At 42.7% G+C, this 27,661-nt stretch overlaps 2 protein-coding genes across 7 annotated transcripts; both read right to left on the reverse strand.

Moving 5' to 3' along the window:
* Nucleotides 1–1,435: 1,435 nt before the first annotated feature.
* Nucleotides 1,436–9,714, reverse strand: stau1 (staufen double-stranded RNA binding protein 1). Its single transcript, XM_015958896.3, has 15 exons — nucleotides 9,524–9,714; nucleotides 7,485–7,786; nucleotides 7,250–7,368; nucleotides 7,027–7,171; nucleotides 6,762–6,915; nucleotides 6,504–6,675; nucleotides 6,326–6,421; nucleotides 6,023–6,235; nucleotides 5,790–5,933; nucleotides 5,555–5,701; nucleotides 5,021–5,084; nucleotides 4,630–4,949; nucleotides 4,436–4,558; nucleotides 3,653–3,732; nucleotides 1,436–1,750 (listed from the first exon to the last, which is right to left on the reverse strand). The coding sequence occupies exons 2-15, from the start codon at nucleotides 7,681–7,683 to the stop codon at nucleotides 1,663–1,665; spliced, it is 2,064 nt and encodes a 687-aa protein (XP_015814382.1). The 5' UTR covers nucleotides 7,684–7,786; nucleotides 9,524–9,714; the 3' UTR covers nucleotides 1,436–1,662.
* An 85-nt stretch (nucleotides 9,715–9,799) lies between these two features.
* pbrm1l (polybromo 1, like) lies at nucleotides 9,800–27,008 on the reverse strand. Of its 6 annotated transcripts, none has more exons than XM_054730644.2 (30): nucleotides 26,884–27,008; nucleotides 26,446–26,590; nucleotides 26,199–26,296; nucleotides 25,034–25,181; nucleotides 24,195–24,338; nucleotides 23,987–24,103; nucleotides 23,781–23,849; nucleotides 20,465–20,563; nucleotides 20,299–20,384; nucleotides 19,254–19,342; nucleotides 18,950–19,166; nucleotides 18,697–18,838; nucleotides 18,491–18,576; nucleotides 18,123–18,402; nucleotides 17,927–18,032; nucleotides 17,076–17,715; nucleotides 16,082–16,293; nucleotides 15,809–16,000; nucleotides 15,558–15,715; nucleotides 15,227–15,469; nucleotides 14,157–14,302; nucleotides 13,927–14,084; nucleotides 13,366–13,549; nucleotides 13,069–13,276; nucleotides 12,773–12,971; nucleotides 12,548–12,697; nucleotides 11,010–11,171; nucleotides 10,635–10,699; nucleotides 10,311–10,515; nucleotides 9,800–10,205 (listed from the first exon to the last, which is right to left on the reverse strand). In XM_054730644.2, exons 2-30 carry the CDS (start codon nucleotides 26,557–26,559, stop codon nucleotides 10,042–10,044), a joined length of 4,881 nt encoding a protein of 1,626 aa, XP_054586619.2. In that variant the 5' UTR covers nucleotides 26,560–26,590; nucleotides 26,884–27,008; the 3' UTR covers nucleotides 9,800–10,041. The 6 variants fall into 6 exon arrangements, with proteins under 6 accessions (XP_054586619.2, XP_015814378.3, XP_015814376.3 ...); XM_015958892.3 differs by having other exon boundaries at nucleotides 11,043–11,171; nucleotides 26,419–26,590; XM_015958890.3 differs by having other exon boundaries at nucleotides 26,419–26,590.
* Between the last annotated feature and the right edge of the window lie 653 nt (nucleotides 27,009–27,661).

Raw genomic sequence — 27,661 nt, forward strand, 5'->3', positions numbered from 1 at the left:
AACTTCCGTTTTTCACAATAAATCGATAAACAAAAAGCGTTTTTTGTTTCATATGCACAGGTTTAACAACTTTTAACAACTATCAATGGCGGCTGAAGTTTAAATGCACAAAAGTAAGCCATAAATACAGTTTCTACTATCAAAGTAGTTACCCTTTGTTGATCCAAACACTGCTGATCTCTCAACACAAATGATGGGCAGATTAAACAGTTCATGTCGATGCTTCTCCCACACAACGGGTGTTTGGATCTATCTTCCGCGTTTATTGCTCGGACTGTATCGCAAGATCTCGAAAATCCCGCGCATGCTTGTTTGCCCACCTCAGGTCTCCGCACCGGAGCCGTTGTAGAGCTGGTGGCAGTAAAAATTGAGTTCGGAAGCGAGCGGCTGCGGAAGGCGGGGGCGGACTGGAGCGGAGGTAGTGGAATTTGGGGGTAAGGTAGCGCGACTCAGGGTTGCGAATGACCACAGTCACTAATTCTTGTCATGTGTCTTGCCCATGTATGTCTGATCTCTGAATTGTGTGTACTGAAACTCTTAATTTCCCTCTGGGATTAATAAAGTATCTTTGAAATGAATTTGAATTGACTTGAATTCAGATCTCTCCTTTTCTGGGTATGATTCTACAGCTCACGCTGTTAATGTACACTACTCGGATTGGGTTGAGTGTGTGTGTGTGTGTCTCCTTAGCTGGAAATCCTGAGAGTTCCAAAGTTCCAAGATGAGTTCACAGTAGATTCCTGTAGCAGCTGGCCGGTCTACTAACAGGAATCTTTGAAGTCTTGTCATGGTTTTGGCTCACTATCACGTCGTTTAACTTCATCCACTGAATCGAAGGTGTCAGAAGGTTCTCATCGGGAAATAAAAGGCAGTCGGAGTTTCCACAATAAATAAACAGCTATCCAATGTCTCAATGTCCGTGGTTCAATCGGCGTTATCACACCAAACAGCACTTCTCACACACTTTATCTTCTTGGGTTTCAGGTTTATTATTAATTTTTTTATAATTATAACCGTTCTCCATTTCTCACTGCTCACATGGATCAGCTCTCCTTTTTCTTTAATTGTCTCGCCCTTAATCAACGAGCGTGCACACAACCGGAGAGTTGAGCCCGCCCCCTGCAGGCACTGCCGAGGGTCAAAAACCGCAGCTCTTACACTATTAATCTATTAGTAACCAAACACAGTGTGTGGGTTACATATGCTTTTAGCACAAAACTTTATTGTAGCTTCATGAGGATGGAGAATGTGGCATTAAATTACAACACATTAACACAAAGGGCCATAAAGCACTATAGGAAAATCAACAGCAACTGCATCCTAGACAAAAATGAAAACAAGGCCTGAAACTTAAACTACTTCAGTGGGGATAAAACACAGACATTTAAAACCAAAGGAAGTTCACAGTTACTCCTATTTCAAATCAAATACACCTCCAAAATGATTGGCTAGGATGCAGCTACTTTCTCTATAGAGCAAATAAAAAAAATAACAATGTGTACAATTAAACAACATCAAGGAGAAGAAGTCTATTTTTTCCTATCAATCTTGTTTAACTGTGAAAACTTTGTAACAATCGATAAGAGCAGTGATAGATTAGGGCTTTTCCAAGCATCCGTAGAACACAGTGAGTTTTCTCTTTGACAGGCAACCAAACCCCAGCTAAGCTTTGCTATCCAGCGTCTGTGCCAATGTGCTTGAGTTAGCCTGTTTCAGGTGCAAGTCGCCTTCCAGCTCCTGTTTTCCACATCTGAGGAAATAAATGATTAAAACACATGGTTTCACTATTATTATACACAATAAATAACACTATAGCTGCTAGGTATCCCATTAAACAAAAATATTTTCTGCGGTTTGACCCGTCATCCACACCAAAGTTAAGATAAACAGCACCACAAATGAGACTTTGAAAAAGTTTGACCAAAGCGGAGGTTTGCAGATTCTGTTTTCAGGATTTGTTTGTGAACGTTAGTAACCAAGTTTTAGGTTTCACACTGCCCGAGACAAAAATGCTCTTTCTACAAGCGCCATTACTATTCAGTGTAGAAGGCAGCAAGCAAAGGGCAACGTTAGGACAGAGGTTTCCCCACTACCTAGTTATTTCACATGCTAATTCTCTTTAATTGTCACATCATATTTGTTTAGAGTCCTATTTTAGTTGACTAAAATATATGTATTTTTCATCTGATGCAATAATTTTCAACTTGTGCAAAGGAAATATCAAATACAGCTACTTGAAACTGTAAAGAAATATAAAAAATTCACATTTCACACTTTGGATCAATAAAACTGTTTTATAAATGTTTTAAATAATAATAAATCATGGAAAATACCAAAATGAAATCTGACTGTTTAGAATTGTGTCTCCCAGTATTAATAAACAAATCTATATAATGTATAATGTATAAGTAATATTTCTAAACATGATATGACATAATACCATATAACAATAAAAGGTGTTTTCCTAATAACGCGAGGAGGTAAACTAAAAGGTAAAAAATGTTTTCAGGCGTGTTTATTAGTTTCCATGCACTCATTTACCAAGGTAGGCCGCATGAATGTTTTTCCCCCTCCCTCACAAAAAAAATGCTAGAACAACGAATGCTTATCGGGCGTAGCAGCTCTGCTAGGTGTGCAGCTCCGTGAGTTTGGTTTGGCAACAGCTCAGCACCGGCAGCAGAAATCCACTCCTGGCCTCACCCAGCCCCGCCTGCTGCCACCACCCTAACCCTTTAAGAACCAGGGGAAACCCCAGATGGGAACTCACCAAGCAAACATTATTCAGATTGTCACATTTAAAGATTTTCCTCCCGGCTGTGGGCATTTTCTGCTTTTAGACACAAATTGTTCAACCGTTACCGGCAACTTGTTGTAACAGCGGCCGGCTCCAGTCCGAACTCTGATTGGCTCTTTCCTCGTCTATTCCTGTCTGCTTCATTTGCTGACCGGTTCTTTTATTCAAATTTCCAAATATTCTTCATTTTCTGATTCAATATTCGTTATTGTCAGTCTACACTGTCGTCTTTTATTCACTGACGAAAATATCAAACAACATCCGTTATAATTCAGTCTTCATAGATGTGCACATTAATTTATTTGTTTTGTTTTAGTCCGCAAAAATGTATTTGTCGTAAATATATATATATATTGTTGACAACATTATATATATATATTTTTTTTTAATATATATATATATATATATATATATATATATATATATATATTATATCGTCAACAAAATTTCCGCTGCAAGGAAAATTTTTTGGCAAAGACGCAGGAGATTTGGGGAACTACTGCCACCAACCAGCTTAGCATGCATGGCCTTACAATGCACTGGGTTGCACGAGGTGGCGTGAGCGCGCGCGCGCACGGGGGGGTGGGGGTGGTTTGTTTTATGAAACCTCGGCTCCGTGTGTAAACGGCCTTCATAATGATTCAGTTTTTATAATTTCACTCAAGAAAAATAACTTTTCAACAGTTTAAAACCCCAAACAAGTAAGACATTCACAGTCCTGACTGACAAACTTCTTGACACAGTTAAAATATCTGACTCTGTTCCACTGACAGGAGCTTCAGGGCGAGTTCAAATATTAGCAAGACGAAACATTTTATGAAAAACAAAAGGTCAGCTCAGCCAATCCTCACAGCTTACCCCGAGGCTGGTCCATTTTCTGTCCTTTCATTTGGCTGCTGGTCCAACTCAGCGAGTATCTTTAATATATTCAGTGCAGCCTGTGAAGGTTAAAAACATTGTTTACTATTCTGGCAGTCCACATAAACATGAAAACACAACGCTTTTAGAAAAAGTGTGGGTGTTTCAGAAACTAGAACTTCTGAAGATTTGTTTCTGCTGCGGCGTGTCTTTTTCTTTAGTATTAGCATGGCTCAAAAATAGAGAATTCATGTTTTAATCCTTTTAAAGTCACCTTGTTTTACATTTATTCAGCTTTTTGTTTATTATTTAACCTTCTTGGCTGTGAGATAAAACTGCTTAGCTTTAAAAAACTAAGAAAATCCGCCTGACCTTTCGCGTTGATGACAGGAGGATCCATAACCGAAGAATGGTTGTACTTTCTAGGTCACTACAGTTCAGCTATTACAATAAATGCATCTCGTTTTCAACTCCCACTCCTCTGCTGCAGCTGTTCAAACAAACCTAATCACAGAGAGCAGATCCTCTCTGACATTTTCAGATCAAATAACCTCATCATCACGTTTCCGTCTGCGCACACTGCACTGCTGAAGACGTTTAAAATAAACTTTTACTACATGAAAACAATCTTTTTTATTTTGAGACAACATAAACTAATCTGTTACCTTGTGATCTTTAATTCTTAATATCAAAGTAAAAGCATCTTCTTTTTCTGAAAGCGTCGCTCTTACCGTTGCTCCTGAGTGTGTGGGATTATACTGATGCATTGTGGGAGTTACTAACCTTATCATGACAGGATTCTACGTCTTTCCCAATCCCGTGACTGATGAGAGGAGGCTGGGAGGAACAGTTAATCAGCGACACAAACTCATTCTTGTTGTTTTTGGGGAAGTCTTTGTATTCCACCTGCAAAGCAAATGGCAGGTGTCACTAAGCTTGACCAAACGTGAGCTCACGCGTTCATCAATGGTTCTTACCAGCAGGCCCTGCACGGACGCCAGGTAGCCGAGCTGCTCCGACGGCCTCGTGAGGGGGCCGTGGGGCAGCTGGCTCAGGCTGTTTTTGTTCTTTAGGATAGTCTCAGCAGTCGATGACACTCCAGCATAAAGCAGCTCGTTGGCAATCATGGCAGTGATGGTGGCCTTGCCCGGGTTGGGCACAACTCGGCTGTAGTCCTTGACCTGGGGTCCCTGGCAGGCTCCAACTGCCTGGGCCACCTCAGGCACCATGGGCAGGATGCCCGCAGGCAGCTGCTGGTGGCTGAGGTAAGGCAGGCGGAAATCCTCCTCTTTAGGAGCTAACAGAACAGCACTGGTAAGAGCAGATTTGTTTCGCTCCAATCATACAGACGTCTCAGCTGAAACTCACCTAACGCCACCTCCTCCACAAAGAAGGTCACTTTACGCCCATCGCCAGGTTTTTTCACGGGGGTCTATTAAAACAAAAGTTACACGGACACGGTTTGCATGAACATTTAGAGTTTCTGTGTAATTAACTTGACTTTGTTGGTAAGAATTGAGAGCAGCATCTCGCTGGGATGTGGCTGCTGACAATTGTAGGAAAAAAAATGCAGTTTTAGTTGAAACTGTGGATAAATTGTGCCGTTAGCGCACATTTTCTGGCTGAAATGTTATCAAAACTTACTAATTAACTGTTTGTTTAAATTGTTTATTATTGTTCCTGAAATGTCGGATTGTCTTTGTTTTTGTCTCCATTCAGTCACAACTTAGTTTCATAGGACACCAACCCCTCCCAAAGCAAAAGGAGGTTCCACACACCCTGCATGATCAAACTTCAAACATTCATTTCACAAGAGCTGGTATCTGAAAAAGCCTTGCAAACATTGTGGAAACTCTTTGTAAATGTTGTCTGCACTGGGAGTTACTGGCTTCAGCTTTTCACCTTTTCTTCCGTTTTCAGAGCCGGTTTGGGAGGCTGAGGCTGAGGCACTTTGTATCCCAAGAGTTCCAGCATTTTCTCAGCTGCGTTCCTCTTGGCCACCTTCTTACTCGGTCCCATTCCCTCTGCAGACTGGCCACACACAGTCACCTGGAGCAGAAACGAGTAAAAGACGTGTGTAAACAGTAGAAAACTACTACACTTTGTTGCCAGCGTGCCTGAACTGCAGCTGACTCACCTGCATGACAAACTCCCGGCGCCGTGGCAGACCTCTCTCTGTAACCAGAGTGTACTCAGGCTCCTTCTCCTTCTTGGCCTGCTGGATCTGAGCCAGGCGGCTGATGGGATTCATCCCCTGGCCATACTCGGGGCTGGTCTGCAGCTGTGGACATAATGAGTAAATCATAACTTAATGAAGGCTCTTTGGGTCTGATCTGACTAATCCCACCTCGGATTCCGGAGCAACATTACCTTGATGATAGATTTGGTTTTCTTTTTGATGCGTGGCAGCTTCCTTTCCACACTCGGTATGTGGGGGAGCCTCTTCAGCTCACACAGCACCGCCGCTGCCGCCAGCTTCTTGGCGATCTTTTTACTCTTCCCCTCGCCGTTTCCCGAGAACTCTCCGACTGAAACGCTCACGACAAAATTCTTCATGTGTGGAGGGCCCTCCTCTTTTAAAACCTGGAATGAAAAATAAAAACAAACTCTTTTTGTTACAGTCGCAACTTGAACATTCATCTTAAGACTTCTGATGTTAGCAAACATCCAAACCTCAAAGATGACAGGTAAGTTTCGTTTGAGGGCAATTTCAAAAACTTGGCTAATTTCTGATTTGTTTAGGTTCTCATCCTCGGATTCTCCATTCACCTGTTACACATTTAAAAATAAAACAATGTGAAATATTAACAAAACAGTATTTAAGCTGTCTGGTGATGGCTACTCTTCCCACCTCTGGACACTGCTGCAGCATGGGCTCCTTCTGCAGGACTTTCAGCGCTTTGGCAGCAGCATCGTGTTTGGCCATCTGCCGTGTACGCCCCTTTCCAACGTACTGCTGACCCCCGATGGAGAGCTCCATGTGATAAATCATCGGTCCTACCGGGGTAAATGGATAGTAGTACCTGGAAAGATAAGGAAAGTTGTTCCACTCTTGAAAATCAGAGGCTAAACAGAGGAAATATGATTTTTTAAATTGGTGTAAACTGACTGTTGCATAGAGCGCTGGTAAGGCGGAGCACGAACGTTGTAGTTGAAGTTCGGCGGTCTCATCCCGGGATACGGGTCGATGGGTTTATAGATGGGTTTTTTACCGAGCTTTATGCAAAGTGCATTCAGCTCCATGGTGTGTGTGATGCCATCAGCTGCAGGGGACACAAGAAAATACAAAATGTAACACATCAACTCTCCGATCGTAAAATGTTAATTATAATGAGAAAACAGAACCAGCGGGAGAAGCCCATGTGGGTTCCTGCCTGTGTTACGCGGCATCCTCATGGTGGGTTTGGGAAGAGTTGTCTCAGTAAGAGCAGAAGCAGCAGCGGAATGCTGGGCTTTCTTGATACTGGTCCCCTCCGCCTCCCAGTGTTGATCTCCCAGCGTCAACCTCACTGAGAAAATCTGAAACAGACCTTCTATCATTACTGTAAACCCGACAGGACAACGGGTTGGACGTGTGAGACTTCACACCCGCTGTACCTTGGAGTGTGCTGGCCCTTGCTCAGAAAGCAGCTTATATTCAGGTTGGAGCTTGTTGAAACGAGCTAACTCATTCACCAAGCACATGGGGGTCTTCTCTTTAGGGTTTGCCATGTTTACTGAAACAAAATAATAAACACCATTAAAGAAAGATGCAGACAGCCACAGCTTCTGGAGTCAACCCAGATCTAGATGGTGAAGGAAAGAAACCCAAACTATTTCAAAAAGAAAGTACCTGTGGTGGTATTATAAGGAGTGGCAGAGCCCGCAGGGAGGGCGGAGCTCCTGATGGGCTGACTGGCACTCTCCGATGGTAGGGCGCCCGTAGCACAGGGGATGCTGTAGCCAGGCTGCGGCTGTCCCAGCTGAAGGGGGGCAGAAGCAGCAGGCATGGAACTAACAGGACACTGAAACTGAAGCTGAGACATCCTCATTGCTCTTGTATTGTTGAAGGTTGAAGTCAAGATTAGTGATTTACAGTGTGGGAGTGACCGAGGACTGAAGAGGTCAGGATAAAAGCTTGGCCTGGAGAAGAGTCTGAGAAAGAAATATGATATTATAACAAATGTATTTTACCAAATAATTTGCATTTTCAAACGATTCTTGGTTAGAAAATTAGCATGGTTTTGTTACAAGAGAGATGATTGCAATTTATTGCAGTTATTAGCTTCATTGTGAGGTTTATATATTTATGTTGGTTCTAAAAACCGCCACTGGATTAAATGTAGCTAATTTGACCATTAATATCATTAAATCAGTGCCTGTAGTTATTGCAAATCTCTCAACAGTACATCAATTTATGTAATTAAAAATGCATATATTGCAAAAGTAGCACTCTTTCTAGCAGGTGTCCACATTTTTCTTTATCATTTATTTCTTTTCACTTACTGAAGAGATACGTTGAGGCTGACACATGACAATGAGATACACCAAATGTTTACTTGGTGCCCATGGCTGTTTAATTTTTTTAAATAAACTGTTTATTCATTTAAAGAACCTCTTCAAAGATAACTTATAAATGTTATGTCAAAAATGTTCCTTTGTCATTGTGATATAATATTTGTTTAACTCCAACCATGTTGCATGAGCCGGGCCATACTCAGACCTACAGCCCAAGCTGAGAACCAGAGCTCATGGGTCTCCTTCTTGGCTCCAGAAGGGACGGCAGCACCCCCAGTATCTGACCATGGTGCATGAGCCAGGCCACAATCAGACCCAAAGCCCAGGCCAAGAACCAGAGCTCAAGGGGCTCCTCCCTAGCTTCAGGAGGGAGACCCCCTGTTTAGAAATCAGAAGGTTTTAGTGGCATTGCATGTGAATACTTGAAACTGGGTGGCACTCAAGTGGCGCAAACAATAAAATAAACATGATATAAGAAAAGGCAGATATAAAAATACATACATTAAATTTAATCTTTACCGGACTAAATAATGTGCAAAAAGCCTTTACGCAGCAGCAAACATGTTATTCAGTAATACTGGATTATTGCACTGATGGCATGTTTTTCATGCTTTAACTTGACACCCATCCTGCCTGGGTGATGAACTGTAAACATTTTTCATCCGTTTTGTTATTTTTCATGATTGGATCTTGATCCATTGCAAAACAAAGGACAAAGATTGAAAATCAGATTTCAGCAGCGTCTGCTTGTTCTGATATTCACGTTTCTCCATCACATCAGTTTGGCTGGAAAGGATGAGCCTCTAAAGCCTCTAACTGAACCACCTCTCATTTCCCATGGACCACCGGTCGCACGCAACAAACTGCGGAACTTAATAGCATGCTTTTTGTTGCTAAAAGGTTATCTTAATGCTACATTTATGTTAAAAACAAGATTACTGGCAGGTTAGCCGATGCAGAGAATGGACCAAAAACACTTGCAAAAAACATGTCAATGCATTATACAGCCCATAACTCTTGTCTTTACAAATATTTAAAACATATATACATACATTATTGTCAGAACATGATCCATTTCTAAATAAGGCCGCGAGGAGTTAATAAAGGCTACTCCGAAGGAGCATGTTAGCAAACCGGTCAGCTCACCGCAAAGGCACCGGTGTAGCAACCTGATATCACTTTTAGAATCGTTAGGTAAAAAACTTACCAAAAACACTTAGCTTACAACTAAACATCAGTAAAGTCTTACAATATTTTTTTAGTCTGGTCAAGGACATGTTTCAGGTTATTTGGCCAACGAACCAGAAAGCAGCCGGTGTTGACAAATTAGCTTAGCAGCTAGCTAAAGCCGACAGTGCACAAAGCAAGCCTCACCTCTTCGCTACTTTTCTTCGTTTTTTTTTTGTTAATCCATAATAAAATATGGCTTAATGGGGTTTGTTTGGTTTTACGTTCAGCTTCAAGAGTCAGTGTCTGTTAATTTGTATTCAAAATGCGGGAGGCAAGGAGGCGAACATTGGGAGGACACGGCAAACACTAAAGAGAATGGCACGGTCTTGATCGTCTCACGGAAATGGCGTCATCAAACCGGAAGTACTTCAAAAATAAAATCCAAAAAGGCAAGAAGCTACATAAAAAATGAAACAAACATGAGGTTTGCAGCTTTTTATTCTGGTTGCATCAATAAGACAATAAAATAAAATCACAGGTTTTAGCAGAACTATGATTTAAGACGGTATAAAAATGCACACAAATCACTATCAAGTTCACTTTTTTAGCTAATAAATATAAAATGGTTGTGACCCACTATAAAATATTGCTTTCTACCATTTGAAAACTCCACAAACTGAGGATAAGAGTAGTTACTGAGGTTAGTGGTTCTGTTTGGGAGGTTACAGGTTGTAAGCCTGACAAATATTCAGTGAGTCTCTCAGCATCAAGTCCCGTAAACGCCACAACGCATCCACCATTGTTGTGTGAGCTCCTTTGCTCTTCAACCAGTGTGCTGGAAGGCGACTCTCCTGCTCTTTGGTAAAGTGAGCATCTCGTCTTTGAGCTGTTATGGATAAAAGTTATCAGTAAACAACAACAACAAAAATGTTGAATTTGCATCAACGCACAGAGAAGCAAACTGATTTGGGAGTGAGGGGAAAAGCATCACCTTTTAGCATTTGGTCCCACTTGCTGACAGTGCTTGATTCTGAATTTAAGCCCTCAATGTACTTCAGGTAGGCTTCTGAGTGGAGCACCCTCTGGGTCTTTGGTGGTGGTCCAACAAACATGGGAGTGGTGGGCTGCAGATGAGATGGCTGGCCCTGTCCGGGATATGGTGGAGGAGCGTGCTGTCCTGGACTAAACACCCCAGGCTAAAATAAAATAAAGCAATTGTGGTAAACCCGCACTGTTCATTTCAGTCAGTCTAGCTTTTATTTACAACATGGTTTCAACTGCTCTGTATTAACAAAAAAAAAAACAAAAAAAACACCTGTTGCATAAAATTTCCTTGTCCAGGACTTCCTGCCATCCCATTTGCACCAGCGCCCATCATACCTGTTTAAACACAAGATTTACTCTGACAAATGAGGAAAAGGAATTTACCTAATTTATAGTTTGCTTCATGTTTTCAACACAGCCTCTGAGAAAGTTAATGCATGAAAATTAGCTAAATGTTAGTCATCTGGTATCAGTTTGTCATGCATAACTATGTGAATGTAGATCTGGATGGGCAAGACCAGCGAGCTTCGACAGTTCGGTGTGTAGCTCAGGCTATGCAGCCTGTGGACCAGGTAAACCCCTCCACAGCCGGAGAGACACGACTGCATGTGACTGAGCAAGTGTGGCTGGGACAGTGGGCCCTTACCCTGATGGGGCATGCCAGGGTATCCGGGCATACCTTGCTGGAGATGGTGAGGAGGCAGGTGAGGAACCCCCCCAGAGTGAGGTGGCATTGGTGCCACGCTCAGCAAACCCTCATGAGGGCCCTGCATGGGCATGTAAGGTGGGCCGTAAGCTCCCATCATGCCTTTGGGAAGAGGGCAAGGAGAGCACAACATATCCATGCATAAGTCCCATGCAGATGACTCTAGACAACATGCACTAAGACACACAGCGACCCTTATCACACACTGACCTCAAAGGACTCAAAATCTGCATTTCAAATAATTCATGTTTTAATAGGTTTTATTTATTTGTCCCGTTCATTCTGGTGCCGATCTCCCTCTTTCCTATTCATTTTCTCTCTCCCTTTCCTTACATTTTTTATCACAACTTTTATTTTTAGTCATTTTAAAGATATTTAAAAAAAAATTATATTTGTATTTTTTTGTTTTGTGAAGCGCCTCGTGACTTTTTTCCCCGAGAGGCGCTAGATAAAATACTATAAAATTATAACTAATAAGATACTAAATTCATATTCTCCAATTTCTGTCAGAATGAAAAACAGTACTTGGTTAAAACATATTACAGGTAAAAAGAACACTGTTTATGCTTTCTCCAGAAAGAACCAAGTTCAAATGACGATGCATATTTTCCCTGGCAAAAGGGGGCAGTACATACATAAATCATTGCAAGCAAGCAGTATTGTTGTGTTCCAGTAAATCCTTACCGGCAGATGGCCATTAGGGTAAAACATTCCTGGGAGCGTATTAGCGTAACCTCCAGCAAGACGACAAGCACATCAGACTCTCTTTCATCATAGCAACCAGTTAGTGAGCTCTTTTATTGACGCCACGTTTGTTTTGTTGTACCCACAAACCCGGCTCTCTATCTGGTCTGAGTTCTCTAGTGAGCCCCTGGTGGAACACTCCAGTACTACATGCAGTGTCGTGTAGCAGCAAGTATGTGAACAAAAACGCTGCCTGCGCCAACGCGAGGTTAAACAGCAAGTTTATTCCAGGCCTTAGACCTGCTCCCATGTAATTTTATGGTTATGTTACGAAGCTACCAATATTTTTCAACAACTGGGCACCATTTAATTCAAATTTCAACAAAATTCTGATGGATATTTCCAAAGATTAACGTAAAAACTACACATTGTCACTTTGAATAAATGGAAACTTGACTTGGACTCATTTGTTCTAGCAAGATTCATGGTTCAGTGTGTGAAAAGGGGTCGATGATGCAAATGGTTGAAAAACATATGAGTGTAAAAAAGAAAAAACTCCAAAATATTAAATGGAAACTTAAAACAAAATGCATTCATGGTTAAAAAAATATGAATCATGCAACCGTGCAGTTTATGTAAAGACAATAATTAAAACGTAAATGGCATCAACAGAAGAAAAGAAGTGGTTTAGGAGTTTAAACAGGTTAGAAAATGAAAGGATTATGGTTCTAGTCCAGCTTCACTTCCCTGCTGTCTTGTAGTCAAACACTGGTTATGTCTCTCTGAGGGGTTACCTGACACAGGTGTGTGGTTTATCATTCCCATAGTGCTAGGCAAAGGCACCACCCCCATCAGCGCCCCTACGGGGGTACCTGCTCTGGGGGAACCGTGCTTGAAGAACGGCCTCTCGCGCTCCGACTGTTCCACTATTCGGGCTGCGCGCTCTGAAACGCAAAAAATCACTTCGCTTAAATTCACACAAAAAAATTGAATTTAGTCGTTGAATGACTTCAAGTCACCTTCGTAATCCGCTTTTTTGGAAGCCTCAAGGTTTCTCCACTCCGTTCCTACGAGTCGACTCAGCTCCCCAAAGGAGAAGTCGGGGTGTCGAGCTTTGATGACAGCTCGCATCTCGCTGCTGAACAGGATATACCCGCTCATGTTGATCTTCCGCTTGGCTCCTTCCTTCTTAGCTAAACCCTTCATCTTAGGGGTGGACTTCACGAGTGACAAAACACACACGTCGTATAGATTATAACAGAAGCAGTAGCTGTGTGGAACCGTTAAAAACAAGATTTCAGTTGGTCTCCGATACCTGAGAAGGCGTGTAGGACATCGCGTCCATGTCGTTGGAGAGAGGAGTTTGCACCTGAGGCAAAGAAGGTGTGGATGGAGCTTCCTCGTCATCCTCCATTTCTTCCATGTCATCATCGCCATCCTCCAGGTCTGCCAGCTTAACCTCGAGCTCGTCTATCTTCTTGTCCAAAATGGGTGACGCCTCCTTTTGCGGCACAATTAATTTCCTACAAATCGCACCCAAACAAAAGTAAAGACAAACCAGGATGGGGAGGGAAAAGATTCCGTTTTACGTCAAAAATAATCCCGTTCACACCTGAAGTAATAGATCTCATCTTCCACCACTTTGGAGGAATACGAGAAGCGTTTCAGGCCCTTGAACTTTTTCATTTGCTTCTCGGCTTCGATGTAACGACTCTCACACAGCAGGACGTCATCCTCAGAAAACTCGGTTGGTCTGCAGGACAGGTAGTCCTTAAAAGAGGAGACCACACATTTGCCTGTGGGCAGAATTGAGCTTAATTAAACTGTTGAAAGGATAAAATCTGTCATTTTAACTGAATCTGAGAAGCGGCACCCTACAGAGATCGTTTCACATCTGAGAAAACTCCCTTTAATTAGCTTTAAATGTCAGACCACTTCTTAACCTTATGCAACATTTAATGCTGGTTTTAATATACTAAGCCATCAAAAGGTTCCCAACACACACACACACACACACACACACACACACACACACACACACACACACACACACACACACACACACACACACACACACACACACACACACACACACACACACACACACACACACACACACACACACACACACACACACGTCATTATTTAATTAAAGAGAACGATTTAGTAATACCTATGACACAGGTCAGGGGCAAGGTCTCCTCCAGCTGACTCAGAAACACTTCTTTCTTGTAGAACATCTTTGTGGGTTCGTGCTCCGTTTCTTCAGGGTGAATGAAAATGGGTCCAAAGAAGAAGGTGGCTCCATTCTGGACCCACAGCTTCTCCATCCTGCAGAGCAACCAGAGGACGATCAAACCCAAAACAGCACCAGCACCGTTTTATTAAGTCCTCCTAACCCACCTGGCAACCCGAGGTTTGGACAGGCCGTGGGACCGGATGTAAACGAAGTCGCCCACTTTAAACCAGGAGCTGTTGAAGCGCAGCTGTTCATAGTGCTGGCAGCCAGGTTCTGACCCGCTCGTCTCCATCGGGACGTCTTCCTTCTCCTAAACGAATTCACATCACCACACAGGAGGAGTGTTTACATTTAGATACCCTCGAAACGTGCCACTCAGCTCTGTCAGGACTTGTATTCTACCAGATGATCATTTAATTAATACCCCGTAGTAATGGCAAAGTGACACCATTTGTCTTGAGCGATAAACCTCTAAGGATTGCAACTGTTAGTCTAGCAGTCCAGTTTTGCAGGACTTGTGGAGTTTAAGGTGCATCACCAGATACTTTTCTGGCTATTTGTGCAAGCTGCTCTTTGAATTAACACAACTCTGAGGTCCAACCCCCTTTCTCCCATCGGCCACGCCTCCAGAAGAAAAGAAGGCATAAGGTTCAGTTGGTCCATTTTCTGCCTTAATTCGTAGCATAACACACCTACATAACCATATACGACTACGTACGCTAGCTAAGTTAGTGTTGGGCAAAAAAAAAAAAGGAATTTTTAGCAATCTTGTTTGTTTTTAACTGTAAAATCACAGCAGCTCAGCGCCACAGACAGTCTGGGAAAACCTCAGAGGAGCAGCTTGATGGAAAGACCACGATCAAATCATGAAGAACAATGATTGGATGAGGATTTTCCAGGACCGTACCCTTCAGGGTAAATTAAAATGATTCATTTTTTGACAAAACGTTTAGATTATTAGTCGGCATTGGTGTGTGGAGCATTTCAAACAATATGGCTAAAGATGCTCCAGAAGAACATCTCCTGCTGCACCTCTGATAGTAGTTTATTTGTGACGTCTGGTATAATCCAACAAACAAAAAAATATTTTTTATTATCTTCAAGACTTCATTGAAAGTAAAAGTAGCTTAAGCTTGATTCCTATTGGATAAATACAAGTAAACAAAGACTAAAGGTCGATTAATCCATTTCTGTAAACATCAAACAGACCAACTATTATGTAACGTCACCTCACCTTGTCCACAAAACTGCCACCATCCGAGAATGAAAGCATCAACTTTTCCAGGTCCGGTTTGGCAAACATGGAAGCAACACGGACCACTGGAAGGGGAACCTCTCGCGGAACCATCTGCGCTGAACTCTCAGGCATGGCCCAGATCTTGATCTTCTTGAAGATCTTATTTCTGGCCGTGTAGCGTGACTCGCACACGAACACGTCCTCGGCTTTAAAACCTTCAGGCTGCATTCTGAAATAATCCTACAGAAACCAGAAAGAGGTTCGAATTCTCGTGTCTACAGAAAACAAGTCACTTACGTCGGGCGTTGAGTTTAAAGGAGAGTCTTGCCTTCACAAAAACCACAACACATCTGCCCAGAACTTTACTGAAGGACACTTTGTTGTAGTAGTCGCTCTTGAACACCTCCTTCTCCAGAAACTTGCGAGTGGCCAGGTGAAAAGTTTCACTGGGCCTGTAGAACCAGCAGCCATAGAGCCACTTCTCACCTTCAGACACACACAAAAAGTGATTTTATACAAAGCTTAAGACACAGATTTATAAGAGAGAAACAAACAGTTAACAGGTAAAGGCTCGGTTACCCGCTTCGTTCTCCCACAGACGCTCGATACAAACAATGTGAGGCTTCAGGTTGGGCTCCGACGGCTCCACATAAACGAAGTCTCCTACGTGGTAGGTGACGTTTTCAAAGCTGCAGACCTGCACGTAGACACGCTGAGACTCAGACTCAGGCTGCCACTCCTCTTCTGGCAACTCCTCTGCTTTCTTCTCTTCTAAAAGTGAGGAACGTGAAAGTTCAGCGACACGTGCGACACTCTCCACACCCAACGTTTTGTGCCAAATGTTTTCCAAACCTTTCTTCTCCTCCTCTAAATTCTTCTTATCCTCCTCGACCTCTCGGGGAATTTTCTCCCTCTTCTCCTGATCCACGTCGCTGTGCAGGTGCTTGACGGTGTAGTTGAGCGCGGAGGAGAGCAAAATCTCTCCGTTCTTACAAAGCTCGTCTCTGATCTTGATGAAAAACTGCTGAAGCTCCACAGCATCGTCAAACACCTCGGAGTCGGTCCTGCGAGCCCAGAGAAGACACAGAGGCACGTTTCACCGGCTCGCTTTGCAAGAGTTACGTTTTTCCAAGCTGATCTGGTAAATACATAAAGTATGTGATTATGTCGAAGCCTTACGCAATCACCACGTCTGCCTGCAGATCCTAATAGAGGTCGCTACCTTATTTTGGCGTCTAATTTGGCGTCGCTCAGAGACTTAGACCCGCTCCCGTGTATTTAAGACCCAGTTTTTATGGTTACGTGTAACAAAGCTGCCAGTATTTTCCAACATTTTGACGTATATTTCCAGAGATTAATGATAAAAACTACATATCGTCTCTTTAACTTTGTGCACTGTCAGTATTTATTATCCAGATGTTATTAGTGAACATACAACTGCATTTAAATTAAATGCTGTAGCAGCATCGGGCTGCCCGAAGATGTGCCTGATATATCAGGCCGATGTAAAGCCGATTCTATCGGTCTACCTTTAGATCCTATGACCAAAAACGTAGATAAACAAGCTGGAATACATCAAATAAAGGATTTTGTTATAATTAATGCACTATAAAAGTTTGGTAACCGTTTTCTGGATCCTATCAGCGAAACGACACTAAAGGCTGAGTTTGGATCTTCCTGTGTGTGAGCCAAGCTTCACTCGCTCTAGTGAAAATAAGACCGATTGTGGTAAGGTACTACAGTTTATAGCTATTCCATCTATCCTGTGTAAAATCTGTTTTCCATTCCCTAAGTTTTGTGTTTCTGTCTTTACTGAATAAAGAGCTTCTCAGATGAGCTTCCCTACCGGTGCAGCCTTCTTGCTTTCTCCAGCATCTCAAACACGTGCTCCTGGAAGACGTCCAGTCTCCTGTAGCGTCCTCGCTCCACGTTCATCCTGATTATATCGAAGTTGAGAGGCGGCTTTTCGGGGGCAGCTGGATCCACAGCTGGGACTTCAGCCAGCGAGTCACTGTAGCAGCGACCCTCCTCGTCCTGGTGACCCATCATGGACACAAACAGATTCCTGATGAGCTCTCGCACCAGGAGTCCCACAGCGGGAGGACCCGAATCCTCTCCTCGCTCCTGCTGCTTCCGTGTCTCCAGCAGCACTCGGTGTAACACCAGAGCATCCCGATAGATCAGAGACTCAGGCTCGTTGTAGACGCAGGCGTTGTGGAACATGAGGGCAAAGTCCTCCACCAAAGCGTCCACGTCTTGGTACCGGCCTGCCGCCAAATGGCTTCGCACGCGATCCATTTCGATTGGTCGCTTGATGGTGGCGTAGTAGTCGGGCAGCTCGGCGCGAGAGGGCAGACGGAGAAAGATCGTGCTCAAGCGCCGACCTCGGCTGTCGGTGAAGTTTCGCACGGCATCGTAGAGCTCGTTTAACTTCTGCTGGAGAGGAGTTAGGTATTTGGACTTCTTTGGAGAAACGCCACTTTTTCCTAAAAAGAGACAGAATTAAAAAAAAACAGATTCCAGACAAACCATTTTTAACAGCTACATAAAAGCTATGCAACGTGTGCGCGTAACGTGGTTTCAGATTTACAAAACCTTTTATTTGTTAGTTTGCTACAGTTAAACAGGAAATAACATTCTAATTATTTAAAACAAACATCCAGACTTGAGTAAACTCACTACACCAGTAACACTTACGGATTTTCGGTTTTGGTGATCCCACGTCCTCCTCCTCCGGTGGAGGTCCCAACTCCTTACGCTTGTCTTTTAAAATCTTCTCCAAAACATCTGCGTCATTATAAACCTGCAGAAACAAAAGCCGGGTGTCACATGGACTTCTTCTGAAATTCTTTTCGTTCATTTTTTTTCACAAAATAAAAGTCCCGCTGCCGACCTGAGACCCCTCCTCGTTGTAATGCCGGGCATTTCGGAACATCCGCTTCATGTCGTCCATGAGCGCCTCTTCTGTAGCGTAGCGTTCGTTACGAATGTTGTACTCAATAGTTTTAAGGTCCATCGGCTCCAGGATGACGTTATAATAGTCGGGGTAGTCCTTCTTGGATGGCTTCACCATGAAAAGATCACAGAGACGCCGACTGGACCCCACCTCCCTGGCATCAGTCACGGCAGCAAAGAGCGCTTTCATTCGATTCTTTTTTACATTTTTCTTGTGGCTGGACATAATAAATAAATAAATAAATAAATAAACAAATAAATAAATAAATAAGCAACACAAAAAGGCTTCATGGTTTCACTTCAAACCTTTTCTTCTTGACACTCCCCGCATCGGACGACAAAATGCTGTCTCCATCGTCTTCGTCCCTCCTCAGAAGCTCCCTCTTCTTCACCTTTAAAGAAAAAAAAAAAAACATAAAATAACTAAACCATTTAAAGAATTTAGAGACTGAATAATCAAAAACAAAATATTCCAGCAGATATTTAAAAAGTAAAAGTTTCCCTGTCCTCGCCTGCATTATCTGCTGCAACCTGAAGGCCCGTTTGTAGATGCTGGAGTTGGGCATGTTGTAGCGCTTTGCATTCTCAAACATCATTGATAGGTCCGCCTCCATCTGCTCCACGGTTTCATACTCGCCGCTCTTCATCCTTGCCCTGAAAGTCACAAAGGCATCTCAAACGTCTGAACTCTTTGATGAGTGGTTTAGTTTTGGGTTTTTTTAAAATACAACTCATTTTAAAGCAATTTCAAAGTGTTACTGTCACCTGATTTGTGTCAGGGAAATGGGCTGTTTGATCTGCTGATAGTAATCAGGATACTCTCGGCGAGATGGCAGCTGCTGAAAAGGTTCAGAGAAGACTTGTCCCTGGCTGTTTCTGGCACCCCTCACGGCTTCATACAGCTGGAAGATTGGGTTGCTCATCTCCATGCTTGAACTCTGGCTCTCAGCCTCCGACTCTCCCTCGTCATAGCAAACAGACCCTGGAAACATTTAAAGAAACCCGTATTTGTTAGCAGACGAGCACGATTTCTCCTTTTTTAAAGACTATTGTGATAATAGAGACGTACCTGAAAGCACAGGGTCATCCTCGCTCTCTGAACCGTACTGAGCAGCGACACCGACACCAGAAATCCGATCCTGTCCGGATCGCCGATTTCTGAGGAACACGAACCACATCTACAACAGTCCTTGTTTGGACAAAAACTAGGGATGTCCCGATCCGATCACATGATCGGAAATCGGCCCTGATCACGTGGTTTCAGACTCGATCGGGACTCGGGCTTTACTTCCCGATCCAAGCCCCGATCCGGACTCGGATACTGGGTTCAAATTACAGGAGAGCAATGTGGTTCTCCTTAAAGGTTGTCGGGCTTCCCTGATGCCCTTAACTTACACACCCAGAAGGAGCACAAAAACGATCCAGTTTCTACCCATATTATATCATTCATATGGACTCAGCGTAGCGGGGATTCTTTTGAGCAGAGCGGCAGGCAGACCGCTGATTATTCATGAACTCCAGCTGCGTTCAGCACACGACCACAGTAACATTTTCTAAGTTTCTAAGTGGCGTCACCAAAAATAAATGATTAACACACAGTCATTCGTGTCCGTTCATTTTCTCTCTGGTAAGTTCTGTCTGTATTTGAGCATGACGTGTGGACGCGCTCGTCACTGGCGCAGCCGGGCAGCGCACACCCGGCTTTTTTTGCGGTCAATAGATCAATTTGATCTGCTCGTTAAAAAGTTACTTGTGAGGTGAAAAAGAAGGAAGCAGGCAGGAGTTTTTCTGGAGGACTGGGAGATGCAGGAAGATCAGAGACAGACGGGACAGGACGATAGGAAAATAAAAACCAAGAAAACAAAACAAAGTTCTTAAAAAAATAAAATGTAGGTAGATTAATCCCACTACACGTTTGTACCTGTGTGAAGCAATAATTTATCAGCATGTAGTATTTATATAGTTGATACAATTTAGAGCATCGAAAGTATCGGATCGGGACTCGGTATCGGCAGATTCTCAAAATCAAACGACTCGGACTTGGAGGCAAAAAAAACCTGATCGGGACATCCCTAACAAAAACACAGTAAAACTGCCCCTTCTTTTGTTCGTACCTGATACGAAGGCTAGATTTAGTCGGCTCGGCGTGTTCCAGCTCGGTTTTTCGTTGGATGAAAACTTTCTTTATGCTGTTAGCATCCTGTGAGGTAAAAACACACAATAAGTAACCTTTAGGGGAATTGCTGCACCGTAACAAAAGGTAAAGAGAAACACTCCAACCTTAAAAACCTGAGATCCTGGTTCGTTGTATGTTTTGGCATTTTTGGTCATCAGGTCGATGTCCTTGGCCATAGCAGTAACAGTTTTATAGAATCCAGACTGTCAAAAATAAATATAACGTTTAGTGTAAGAATCCATCAGGTTCTGGGCTAATTAGGCCCGAGCAGCGAAAGCGCTGCGAAGGCCTCTTGTTTTTGCTCTGATTATTATTATTTTTTGTTATTCCGTGCCCCCTTTGAACAGCTTTTTGGGGACCTTAACATACCCCAAAACTCACAATATTTTGCACACTTGTCAGGCCTGGTGAAAAATTTGATATTTTAAAGGTCCCAAAAAAATCGCAAAGAAAATGGCTGAACAGCGCCCCCTACAAAGTGAAAAAAAACCCTCTCCATAAAGCTTAGTTTATCGTACAGTTATGAAATTTGGTACACTTGTAGTACTCAACAGTCCGCACAGAAAAGTCTCTTGCAACCATGGTCAATATCAAACAGGAAGTCGGCCATTTTGGGTTGAAATGGCGATTTTTTGCCGTTTTTGCCGTTTTTAGGGTCCGTCTCTGATTGGATTGCTCGATCATTTTTCGCACGATCGTCTCAAAAATTGTGTAAAATTGCTCAGAAGGGATGGGCGAACAAAATGAGATAAGGATTCTGAGTTTTCGTATATGTTGAAGGGGCGGAGCCAGGCCTCAAAGTTTGACTACTCGCCAAAAAAATTTAAATTGCTATAACTTCATAATTGAATGGAATAGCGTTACCAAACTTTCTGTGGTCATTTGTCATCGACCCACAAAGTAAATTGAATGGTCGGTTGATGACATCACACAAGCCCCGCCCCCTCAGGACCAAAAAGGTCAAGTTTTACTGTGAAAGGTCCCAAATTGCCCCATTTCACTTAATCACCACAAATTTGGAGCTGGTAACTCAAGGCAAGTGGGGGTTGCTTGGCGTCACTTTATGGGAGTTTTCGGCAGAGGGCGGGGCTGTGGCGGCGCGGCGAAGTAAGGCGTACCGCCGTGGCCTTACGTTTGCCTCCCATTTCTTTATTTCTAAAGATGTCGTCACGAAACTTCTTGTGAGTGATCCTAGTCTGGCCCCCCAAAAAATCTGACGTGAAAATCCGGTGGGCGTGGCCAATTTTCTGAAATAGCGCCCCCTAGGACCATTAAAACTGTCAGCCCCAAGCCATGCTTTGACTGAGGATTACGAAATTTGGTACACTAATGTGGTGTCTCAGGACCTACAAAAAAGTCTCTTGGAGCCAAGTGCAAAGTCGCACAGGAAGTCGGCCATTTTGGTCCAAGTGCGCGATTTAGTTGTTTTCGCACACGTTGTTTGGAGAGTGATGCTCCGTCGCCCTTTTCACCAATCTCCTTCAAACTTCTGCTATATACTCTTAAGACATAGGGGAAAAAATTCAACCGTCGGATTTTTCAAAAGTTGAAAGGTGTGGGCGTGGCTAAGCCTCAAACTTTGAACTGTCGCCACGCCACTCTTTTTTTCACAGCTCCCTACTGGACTCCTTTTACCCAAACACCAGGATTCTGTGGCAAACAGCAGTAGACAACTTGAGGTTACTTGGTCTCCAGTACTGGCAGGTTTTGAAAAAAGGCGGGGCTTTGGGAGCATGGCGAAAATCACCATCACGCCATGGAAATACGTTTGCCTCTCATTCCTTAAGTTATCGAGATATCACCTCGAAATTTGTTGTGAGTGATCCTAGTCTGACCCCCAATAGAAATGGACAGCTAAAATTTGTGGGCGTGGCCAATTTTCTGAAATAGCGCCCTCTAGGACCATTAAAACTGCCAGCCCCTAGCCATGCTTTGACTGAGGATTACGAAATTTGGTAAACTAATGTGGAGTCTCAGGACCTACAAAAAAGTCTCTTGGAGCCAAGTCCAAAGTCGCACAGGAAGTCGGCCATTTTGGTACAAGTACGCGATTTAGTTGTTTTGGTACACGTTGTTTGGAGAGTGATGCTCCGTTGCTTTTTTCACCAATCGCTTTCACACTTCTGCTATATACTCTTAAGACGTAGGGGAAAAAATTCAACCGTCGGATTTTTCAAAAGTTGAAAGGTGTGGGCGTGGCCAAGCCTCAAACTTTGACCTGTCGCCACGCCACTCTTTTTTCACAGCTCCCTACTGGACTCCTTTTACCCAATCAGCAGGAATCTCTGGCAAATAGCAGTAGACAACGTGAGGTCACTTGGTCTCCAGTACTGGCAGGTTTCAAAAAAAGGCGGGGCTTTGGGAGCATGGCGAAAATCGCCATCACGCCATGGAAATACGTTTGCCTCTCATTTCTTCAGTTATCGTGATATCACTACGAAACTTCTGGTGAGTGATCCTAGTCTGACCCCAAGAGAAATAGACAGCTGAAGTTTGTGGGCGTGGCCTATTTCCTTAAATAGCGCCCCCTAGGACCTTTTAAACTAATAGCCCCAAGCCATGCTTTGACTGAGGATTACGAAATTTGGTACACTAATGTGTTGTCTCAGGAAAAAAAGTCTCTTGGAGCCAAGTGCAAAATCGTACAGGAAGTCGGCCATTTTGGTCCAAGTACTCAATTTAGTGGTTTTCGCAGACATTGTTTGGAGTATTATGCCCCATCGTCCTTTTCACCAATTGCCTTCAAACTCCTGCTATATCCTCTTAAGACATAGGGGAAAAAATTCAACCGTCGGATTTTTCAAAAGTTGAAAGGTGTGGGCGTGGCTAACCCTCAAACTTTGACCTTTCGCCATTACATTTCTTGGCTTAATAACTCCCATGTGCATGATCTAATCTATATCAAACTTTGTCTGTGTGATCACTGACCACATCTGAAGACAATGCCAATGTGGACAGCTGACATCCCCTAAGTCCCGCCCTCTACTACAGGAAGTCTATTGTTTTATGGTGAAATGCCCATATTTGTCATGATCTGAAAGCTTTCCAGCGGCCCTAGATAAGTTTAACCTACAATAACTTCAAACAACGTGGTCAGAAAAGCATTACAGTTGGTCTGTGTCATCAGATCCACGAGAGTCGTAAAGGTAGAGTATGCCCTAGTTGTGAGACGTGTAATATAATGGTGTCCTCAGAGGGGATGCTGAGTCAGGGTGAGGTGCGGACGAGGTGATCGTTTGCGGTTTCTGGTGTCGGGGTGGTCGACGTTTCTGTTCCGTGGACGTGCCCTATTGCCCCGGGCTGCCGGCCAGGCCGGAGCGGCGCGGAGCTGCGAGGGCCGAACGACGCTGCTTGCAGCTTTAATTTCTTTTGTTTTTAGAAAAATGCAAAACATCACAGAGTAAGAGAGCTGAGTACTACCTGTATCCGCTGAGCAATCGATCTCAGGTCAATTGGCTCCTTAATAATGGCGTAGTAGTCTGGGTAATGCTGGAAAACACACAGGAAGCAACAAATTACAGTGAAATAAAAACAGTGTTTTACACCATTAATCACGATTTAACTAAAATCTGAATCAGATGTGTGTTTACTTTTTCACGGTGTGTCATTTTAAAGTTGTTACGCACCACTTTGGATGGCAGTTTCTGGAAGAGTTCGCTGACGAGTCGCCCTGAGGGGTCGGTGTGTGATACGATAGCCTCCAAGAGTTGTTCCAGCACTTCTTTCAGACTGCTAGCTGATGTCTGAAAGATAAATGTGCAAACATTTCCACATAAACAAACCTTTTAAAATCTCAAGCTCTGTGATTTAAAACAACAAATGCAAACATAGTACCTCGTATTCAGTTCCTGGATTATCCATCCCATCATCACCGTCTTCGTCTTCCTCGTCTCCCTCTCCGGGCTGCACAAACTCGTTCCTTGTTTGCAGATAAACTTCCCACAGCTTTCGTGCAGCATGATACTCCTCGCCGTCACTCTGAATCATCAAACGTGAAGAGACGTGAACATTCGAATGAATCTGGACATCAAAACTAAACACCATCATAAACCTTCATACCATCAACATTGTTTAACACAAACATGAGCAGCAGTTATTGACAGTTTTCTAAACACAACCAATGACGGATCAATGCATTTATAAGCTGCAAACACTCAACTCGCTGACCATCAACAAACTACTAATCAACATTTTCTCGCTCAACGTCAAACAATCATCTGTGCACATCTAACGCCTTCAGGCATCAGCGGTCCTTAACCCTGGTGTCCCTGCTTCAACACACCTGATTTTAATCAGCATGTGATTAACAGGCTTCTGCAGAGCCTGATGAGCTGCTTAACGTGTGATTCAACTACAGAATCAAGCAGGTTGGAGCAGGGAAACAACTAAAACATGCTGGACACCAGCCCTCCAGGATCAAGATGAAGTGACCTGGTTCTATACCCTTCGTTTTACCCAACCTGAGTATAATAAAATCACAAAGATTGTCATGTACATTTTATTTAAAATAAATCAGGCTTCGTTCAGCTCTGGGTTCCTGCTGTTCTGTTTAAAGTTTTAAAGTCTGGTAAGAATCAGAAAAACGATAAGTTATTGATTTAACTGGGAACACTGAACCTTTGTGTAGTCAGAAGGGTCAATTTAATACAAGCAAATGTTTCTTTTCTCTTTACCTTGTAGAAGGATCGAGCATTATTAAACATGAGCTGAAAATCTGCAGTAAGCTGCTGCACATCAGTGTATTCTTCTGACTTCAGCTTGGACTGGATTTTTGTCATGTCAATCGGCTGGGAGACCACATCATAATAATCAGGCTGGTTCCTGAAAAATAGAGACACCCACATTTATCAACATGGGTCGTAATATAAAACAAACACTGATTCTAAACTCAGTTTTACATTGTTTAGGATCTGTTTAACTTATTTTAATGCTATTAACAGTGTTTCTCCTCATCACTTAGGATGCCATTCTTGGACTTCAGCTCAGCATTTAACACAATCATTCAAGCTGATAATAAACTGGGGCTTCTCAACCTCGTTTTACTTTTGGACCAGGGACTTCTCACAAACCATCCCCAGGTGGTGAGACTTAAAAATCATACTCCATCCGAGCTGGTTCTGAATACCGGTGCTCCTCAGAGCTGTGTGCTCAGCCCAGACATCTTATTTCTTGTGAAACTCAAGAGAGCAGCACCCCAGCTGCTCTGGTACTTCTACACAGCCATGATTGAGATAATCCTCTCTCTTAACATAATTATGTGGTATGGGAGCTACACTGTCCAGAACATGAAGGACTTGGCCTGGACCAGCGGATCATGGGGAGCCTGCTGCCAAATCTGGACTCAATACATGCCGTCAGACTGGCAAGGAAGGCCAGTTGCATTGCTGCTGATCCACCTCACCCAGGTCATATACTGTTTGTACCACTGCCATCCAGAAAACAGTACAAGAACATCAGTACTGCAACCTCCAGGTTGAAGGAAAGCTTCTTCCCCAGAGCTGTAAAAGCCATCTGTCCATGTTCCTTCCTATCTGCTGCCACCCCCACCCACCTGCACTGCAACATTATTTTATATATGTTTATTCTGCTACTGTAACGGTCCTTATTTACATCGAACCCATCCCACTGCAATAACCGGATTACAATACTACAATGTGTACAATTTTCTGTTATTATTATTGTATAAATTGTTAGTATTTGGCTCAGTTTTTTACTTTCAACAAGGTAACAAATGGCATGACTATGTTTAAATAAACATGCTGAGTAGCAACTCTCTTCATGAATGACAAGTTTATATATAACAGTACCGTTTATTATTAGGTCCTAATATTACAATACCTCCTCTTCGGAACCCGAAGGAAAACTTCACAAAGTTGCCTCCCTTGATCGTCTTTGAAATCTTTGACAGCATTAAACAGTTCGTGGCAAACAGCAATCTAAAAAAGTAAGTGGTAAAAGATCACGATTAAAGCTTTTTTAAGGTAATAGTTGCAAATCCCACACACATTTAGATTGTTAACATTCAAAAAGAACCTCGCAAATAAAGGTGAACATTTACCGTATCAACTGGAGGGACATTAGATACCTTTCTTCTTTTTCTTCCACTTCCAGGAGTGGAAGAGGAGGTATCGTCGTGGTCTCCCCCGCTCACACTGCTGCAGGGAGAGGTGGCTCGTCTTCGTTTGGAGTTCGCTGACATCGTTGAATGGATTAACAGGCTAGCCTGCTAGCTACATAATAGAGTGAAATGAAATAAAAAGCAAAAAACAGACTTTGGATCAGGTCAATTCACTTGAGAAAAGCTGTTACAATTGACACTTCCATCCATACTAAAGCCGAAACGAGAACTGGAACTCATTAGCAGGTTCCCGTATCTAGAATGTATGAAACAAAGCATACTAGCGATGGACAGTTAGCATCTTGTTCTCCCTGACCTGCTGCATTTCTTAAAACTCGTGGAGTTCCATATAAGCGTGCATGCATGGAAAATAAAAAAACAGAAAGGTTCAGGTTGATATCTTACCGATTCGCAGCAAATTTTATTGTGATTCCCTGAGCTAAAATATGAAAAGGCTAGCTGGCTAGCTTGTGTTCTTCGAAAACTCCTACCCGGAAGCTAAGGTTGTTGCCATTTGTGACAGAAATGAGCACTCCGTGGACCTGCTGCCCCCTACAGGTTAGAAGTGGTTTTGCCCATTCACGTAATTGTTATTCTCAAACCTGCTAAAGAAAAATATAAAAAACGTATCGATAAAAACTGTTTTTACGAACAGTTCCTAAAATAATTTATGACATCTAAATGAACAAATTAGTTTTAGAGGCATTTCACTGATATGTTTTCTATTGGTTAAGCGTTGTATTTAAACTGATAAATAAATCGTACAACATACAAAATACTTTAAAAAGATGATAACCGGTCAAGTCCTCGAAATTCTCCCAGACACAAAAAGTTTTTTTTTAATGGGCCTCTTAATGCCAATGCTAATTACTACGTTTATAGCCAGTATGAATAATAATAATGATGAAGATATCACCACTTCTACTACTACTACTACTACTACTACTACTACTACTACTACTACTACTACTACTACTACTATTACTACTTCTACTACTACTACCACTACTACTTCTACTACTACCACTACTACTTCTTCTACTACTACTACTACTACTACTAATAATAATAATAATAATAACAATAATAATAATAATAATAATAATAATAATAATAATAATAATAATAATAATAATAATAATAATTATTATTATTATTATTATTATTATTATTATTATTATTT

This window comes from Nothobranchius furzeri, chromosome 3, assembly GCF_043380555.1.
Source record: "Nothobranchius furzeri strain GRZ-AD chromosome 3, NfurGRZ-RIMD1, whole genome shotgun sequence".
Taxonomy (NCBI): Eukaryota; Metazoa; Chordata; class Actinopteri; order Cyprinodontiformes; family Nothobranchiidae; genus Nothobranchius; species Nothobranchius furzeri.